Source organism: Photinus pyralis, unplaced genomic scaffold (genome assembly GCF_008802855.1).
Source record: "Photinus pyralis isolate 1611_PpyrPB1 unplaced genomic scaffold, Ppyr1.3 Ppyr1.4_LG1, whole genome shotgun sequence".
Classification (NCBI taxonomy): Eukaryota; Metazoa; Arthropoda; class Insecta; order Coleoptera; family Lampyridae; genus Photinus; species Photinus pyralis.
Genome location: NW_022170249.1, coordinates 47,299,717 through 47,306,487, shown reverse-complemented (window position 1 = coordinate 47,306,487; position 6,771 = coordinate 47,299,717). Strand labels below are relative to the sequence as shown.

General features: G+C 36.3%; 2 protein-coding genes across 2 annotated transcripts; both read right to left on the bottom strand.

Annotated features, from left to right (window-relative positions):
* Window positions 1-1,071: 1,071 nt before the first annotated feature.
* Window positions 1,072-1,506, bottom strand: LOC116161902. Its single transcript, XM_031475398.1, has one exon. The coding sequence runs from the start codon at window positions 1,504-1,506 to the stop codon at window positions 1,072-1,074; it is 435 nt and encodes a 144-aa protein (XP_031331258.1).
* Window positions 1,507-4,679: 3,173 nt separating this feature from the next.
* LOC116161897 lies at window positions 4,680-5,909 on the bottom strand. Its single transcript, XM_031475384.1, has one exon. The coding sequence runs from the start codon at window positions 5,907-5,909 to the stop codon at window positions 4,680-4,682; it is 1,230 nt and encodes a 409-aa protein (XP_031331244.1).
* Between the last annotated feature and the right edge of the window lie 862 nt (window positions 5,910-6,771).

Here is a 6,771-nt window from a genome sequence, read left to right as displayed (position 1 = left end):
ACATATAATTAGGCCAAAGAAACATGAAGTTTTTACAATCAAGCAGGATAAGGTAGTACTTAGTCCTCACGATGACAAAAGAATAATACAGTTCAATTCTACTGACACTAGACCTTGGGGATATAATTTTACATAGAATACTATAATTCTTTTTAATTGCAGAAATGGTCACTATGAGCAATTCAGAATAACATATGCATGATCAGCTATGGCGAAATAGTGACCAAATTTATAAAATTTCTTTGAAACGTTCTTTGATGGGGAAGTCGTCCATTGAAGACTGTAACTTTATATTTGATATTTTACAGCATATCATTATTCCTGATGAGTGTTTCGAATTGTGCGCTGTGAACTTAAAATGTGAAAATGGAGTTATTATTAAGAGCTTATTTGATGAAAAAATTAAATTAGACAACATTATTAAGACTTTTATAACGCTTTGCAATAATAAAGAATGTGACTCTTTAGACTATAATGACGTAGATATAATCTTAGATGAAATGCATGTAATAGGTAACGTACCATTGAAAATGTATGTGTATGATTTGTTATGGAATGATCATTCGAAGTGTAAGTCAACAAAGGCTAGTTTAGAACATCTTAAGGCAACATACAAGGATATTTCATGTATTATAACAGAATGCATTGAAAAGGAAAAATCTGCATACTATGCCAACTATAAGTGTCTTGAAATTTGTATTAAAGTACTATTGGAAGAAAACATCTCCTTTACATTTCAACCGGACGAAAACGATAAACATCGTGGAATATATCGCTGGATTTTGGAAAATATTCATAAGGGTGAACAAAATCCTCACTCATGTTTGGGATGGTCATGCGGACCAGATTCAGGAGCATGGCCTTCGACTGATTTAAATAACTATAGGCGTACTTTAGGATTATTATACCAAATAATGAAATTTTAAATTTGTAACATTATTATTACTAATAATAAAACTATCTTTCTTTGTTTTTCTTCTTTTTTATTTCATGTAATTACCTACATTCCTTTACTTAGCACCAATTCTACTTAAGTATTTCATTTACAGCTTATTTAAATACAATAAATGCCTATGAGACAATATTATCTCTATCAATCCAAGATTTTTCATTTAAACCCAACCACTTTACGTACACCTTATTGTTCTTGCGTCTAAGGATCTTCTCGACCAAATATATGTCAGGATCTTTTGCCTTCTGTAATTCGGGCTCGTAGAATCCACCCAGAACCGGATTTCCTTTCATATCTTCAAGTAGATAAGTAACAGGATTTGTAATGCGAATTTTTGCAATTTTAAACAACTCGCAAGACCAGTTGGGAGTATACCCTTTTGCGAAGATGCTCTTGTATTTGCTGATGCGCACAACGTCACCCACTTTGAAGCGATGCGTTCTGTTAAAGAGTTTTATGTGAGTATAAGCGTTGAGATTTGTATCTGCATTCACTTCAATTGGCTTCATACCAATTGTTCGATGTCTATGATTGTTGTATTCACTTGTCACCATATCTAATACATCAATCCATTTATATTTTCCGCGCATACTAAACGTTTTGTATAAAGAATTTTTTATTGTTCTAATCACACGTTCGGCGATTGCAGCTTTCTTCGTACTGTATGTGGAATAATGATTGATTTTGTTTTGTTGCATCAATCTTTGGAAATGTTTATTGTAAAATTCTTTTCCAGCATCGGTTTGAAGGTTTTTCGGTACTCGACCTGCCTTAAAAATTGTTTCCATAGCTTTAGTTACTTCTTCGCCCGTTTTCGTTTTTAGCCCTTTGGTCCAAAGGTACTTCGAAAAACAGTCAATGACCACAAGTATATACCTATAGCCATTATTATGTTTAGCGTATTGGGTAAATTCTCCTAAATCTGCTTGCCAAAGGTCATCAAATCCCTTAATTACGGTTCTTCTTCTTGAAAAATTCTTCCTTGCTTGTCTATGTATCTCATTTACGACTTGTTGTTTGGACATTCGTTTTGTAGTTTAGTCAAGAGATCCTTGATTTCTCCTATTTTTCGTCCTAACGTGAGTATACTGATCTTGTAACTGTCCAATGATGTCTTAATATCTCGCGTGTACGTTTCAAGGAACTTCTTAGTTACTGCGTCATCATCCTCTACGGGATCAGCCACCCGTCTTAAACGATTGCCACCTTGATCGTACCTTGTGATGGAATAATATTTCAAATTAATTGCATTATGATCCTCGAGCGGGTCAGCTACGTTTGTCAATCTCCTATTTTCAATATTGAAATGATTGGCCTCGGTTAGTTTAAAGCCCGCCATTGTAATATGGGGCGAAGCTTTTTGGTAATCCCGTGAACGTCCAAATTTGTCAACAGTCATTTTTGTTATGCCAAGTGAAATTTAAGTTACCCACTATTTATACATAGTTTGCTAAACCTTTAAGGAAACGCTCGGTAGGTTTTTCAATGTAACCATCTTCGTGTAGCTCTTCGACAATTGATAATATCTCATTTTCTAATCCCGTATTCCCCGCCATCTTCTCGGCCCATAATACTTGTAAGTCTTGCATCAACTCATGCACATTATTCCAATATTTGTACTCAATCGGTCGATCAAGTTCCTTGAACAGTGTAACACCGCTTCCAGACCTCGCACCTATACTCTCCACCTCATCCATCAGTAAGGGCTTAATTATTTGCGTATATTTAAATCCTTTATTACTACGTAATCGCCCCTGAGAATCGCAGTCGCGTCTTACTACGTTCGTAGCCAATAAAATCTGTCTATAGTTCTTTCTGTCTTCATTAGTAATTAGTTTTTCATCGGGTACATTCATAATTATGAGGTCATATAGACCCGCAGTACCTTTGTACTGGACACCATTAATAAGCAAATCACTTCCTTTTATCGTTACAGGAGTGTTACCAATTGTCCACTTATCAGTTTCCACGTCATAGTGTATACCAAAAGTCGTATCAATTGCTTTATTGGTATCTCGCATCATACGCTCAACGTATATGCGCGGTAGAGGCTCGTATTGTTCCAAAAATTCTTTTGAACTTGCCGATTCATCAAGCACCATTGCGGAGGATGTAGAATGTGATGAGATCTCTTCGTTTTCATCTTCAGGCTGTACCTCTCCTATCACAGTGCTCTGAAGGAATGATGGAGTTCGTGGAGTTGCCAATTTAGATCGAGAAGTAGCTTGAATATACCGAAGTCTGGCCAGTGGACTGATATCGCTTAAAAGAGGCGGAGGATGCTTCTGAAAATACGGTAGTCTAGCGAGCGGACTAATATCGCTAAGAGACGATGGTCTACTCCGACCTATACGTGAGGAATAGGATGTTAAAGGCGTACGCTGTGGCGATTTACTTCTTGAAGATTGATATCGTTTCGGAGACGATTTTGTGAACACTTCATCTTCCTCGTCCTCCTTCTCCTCTTTCCCCGCCACTTTCTCTGTTGATGGTTCGATTTTCTTAGCGATTCGTGAAAGTGGTTTGATCAGCGGTTGATAGGTTTGCACAAACTTCTGTTCTTTACTAAAGCGATCCGCTTTAAGATGATTATACTTTTGTTGTATCGCTTTACGAGCTTGAATTATTCTTCTTTTCAATGTCATCTCCATGTTGTCCATCGTTTAGCGTGGGTGGTTATAGGACCACGTATGGAAACCACTTGTTTAGGTTAGGTTTTGCTTTGGGATGTGATTCGTTTGGCGTTCACGTTTGGGTTTGAATCGCGTTCAGGTTTGGGTTCGATTCGCGTTCAGGTTGGGTTCGTTCACGTTTCTGCAGGAGTCTACAAAATGCTGTACTGATGGCTGCGATGGTTTGCACTTCACGATACGTTTTTAAATAGATTGAAGTAAGAGAGTTATGGTATTATATACTGATCGAATCCCTTTCGAAAACGTCCATTCTAGAGACTTGCATCCTTGTTTATGACTAAGAAACCGAACTTATTTCTCCAACATTCTAAGCATATTTCGCGAAAAAGTTGAATAGTTATCGTAGGACTCACGTGATCATCATATATATGTTTTAAATTTAATTCATCTTGTTCAAACACTGTAATCAAATTTGCATTGTCTCTGATTAATTGTTTGGGTATCTTGCTATAAGTTTGACTCAAATAAAAACAATCGATTGCATTATGTCTACCCATAGAAAAATATGCCCTAATGTTATCCTGCTTTTCACAAGCGATGCCATCAAATATAAAAATTGAATTCGGTCGTGCAGCGTTAGGTTCCATAATAAGTTCATTGTCCGTGAAAGTAAAATACCCTATTTTATGCATAGGCTGTAGGATATTCTTCAAAAGTTTGTATTTACTCTGATCCAGTGATTTCGAGTATATGTAGACGTTCTTGAACCTTAATCCGTTTTCTTCCGTTAATAAACTGAGCATAATATTAGTTTTACCGCAATTTGAGGGCCCGCATATTATACCACGTACTGTATCTAGAAGTAGTTCTCCATGCTTACTCACAGCACTTTGGCATTTAACGAGGTCATCATGATTCTTTATAGGTAGTTTACTACTTTGAGGAATTACTTTCATCGTTAACTTCCTCACGTCTATCGCTTATAAAGGATAGAATAAAACTAATGTCTTCTCATAAAATATACTATATTTAAATAAATAATAATAATAACAATAAGAAATATAATAATAACAATAGTATTCATAATAAGTCTCTTATAGCTTGTTCACCTCACCCGTAAGAGGATTGTATTGAATAAGTGCGTCGTGTAGAATAAGACAATACGCTACTATTCCGGCATCAAATGAACTCCGCGATTCGATTTCTAACTTGATGTCTACAGTTGAGTTCTTAAGCGTTTCGTTCTGCTTAGAGCAGTCAATCACAAAAATTGGACACTTTTTGAATTGTGAATAATCGAATAGGGCATCTTGTTCATCTTTAGCGTAGTAATTCTGGCGAAAGGCTAAGAATTGGTGATATGCCGCAATATATTTATTTTCGTTAAAGTCCAGGTGCATTGCTTCATATGGGTAACTTTCAGAGTTTAAATGTAGCTTTATGTTTCTGATGTTTACGTTATCAAAATTTGCCGCTTTCTCAGACTTCGCAAATTTTTTGTTCTTCTGAAATGCAACAATTACCCATCGAGGTTTTTCTAGTTGTGTTGAAGTTTTGATTGGCCATATATCCATCGGTGCTTGCTTAAGTGCTGGAAGTTCATACAGCTCCCATTGTCGAAAAGGTATACTAATCGCGACATTCTTGTTAATCCGTTCGAATAGATTAAGTTTTGCCGAATCGCCGAGTGTGAGATGAGGAACTTTCCAATGGATTTTGCTTAACTTTCTTGTTGCATCTGCTTCGGAATGATAGCAATCGGCATCGCTTCTTGATCGAATCAGAATTAACTCCTGTTTCATGTTTACAATAACTTGATGATAATCTTCCATCATCCCAAAGATATGTTTAAGCGGTATACATACCGAAAAGTATTTCGATACGTTATCATCGGTTTTTGTGTATTCAACTTGCAAAGGTTCATCATCATCTTTTGGTGACCACCCCAAATGGGTCAATGCCTTACTCTCCGCAGTTGTGTACGAAACGTACCCTTTCAATGCTGATGTAATTCCAGGATTTCTGCAAACATCAACTCTTTGACCACCCAGTTCATAACGAATCTCCTCAAACAAAAAACTTGCAAAATTGTTTGTTAGATGACATTGTTTCAGATGATCTTCCGGTTTCCGTTCTATTTTTCCCTCGATATAGAGGAAACTATCATACGTTGCAGTTATTAGATCTTGACTTTGAATTAAAATACGAATCTCCTCAGACAGTCCGTAGTTAGATGAACTATATGGAAGGTACGTATGGATATCCCATTTGGTAATAGCTTCGTCAAAATGTACGTCTTGGAAAATATTTAACGTTTCGGCCATTTTTCACTTTTTTTTTCTTAAACACTTTTAAACCGATTGATCGCAAAAATTGTTTTTCGAAGGAATTTAATTCCCCTCCTTGTTTCGTATGCGACGAGTACCGACCTCGAATAAGCATGGAATTGATATTGTTGGCTCTTTTATATGCATCCTCAAAGGGTGGTACAGAACGGGTTCGATTAATTCTTAAACCCATATTCTTTTAATTCCAATCTCACTGTGAAAGATTCCGTTGAGCCAAAGTCAATTGCTTCACCCTTTTGGTTAGTCAATTTTATAGTTATGTTGCTAATAGAGTTTGTGTTCACTTCCAAATATTGTGTACTACTTGGTGTTTTATCAAGTCGAAATCCTGGGGGAACGGAAACGTCAATCTCGTACAAAACCTTGGCTTGTTGTCCGTTGCGGTAGGAACCCTTTACAATTGTGGCGACCATGACAATATAGGTGGTTGTCTAGGTAAAAAAAAAATAAAAATTAATAATTGACATTCTGTTATATTTCAAATCGCTAATAGTTCTTTTCCTGTATTTTGTTAAAAAACGCTAACACTCCACGTGTATGTTAGTATGCTTGATTATTTGAATATCCAAAGAAGATAGATGTAACGTATTAGGCTCCAACAAAACTCGTTCAAATCCAAGCATGCGTCCAATACTATCTTGTTTTGTGAAGTCAATAGCAAAACTGGATCTTATTTCGCACTTTAGAGTATTATTATTTGCTCTCAAACTGAAATCCTCTGTGGGTATTTTTGATTTTAAGAAGGCACTCAATTCTTCAAACTCGTACGCGCCGTGTGGGATGTAAATGACACTAGTATGCTTTGTCTCTGTACTTCTCCGGTAGTAAAACTTATCGT

What these genes read in the sequence shown, in the direction of transcription:
- LOC116161902 (XM_031475398.1), bottom strand. Translation starts at nt 1,506, where the DNA reads ATGGTGACAAGTGAATACAACAATCATAGACATCGAACAATTGGTATG.
- LOC116161897 (XM_031475384.1), bottom strand. Translation starts at nt 5,909, where the DNA reads ATGGCCGAAACGTTAAATATTTTCCAAGACGTACATTTTGACGAAGCT.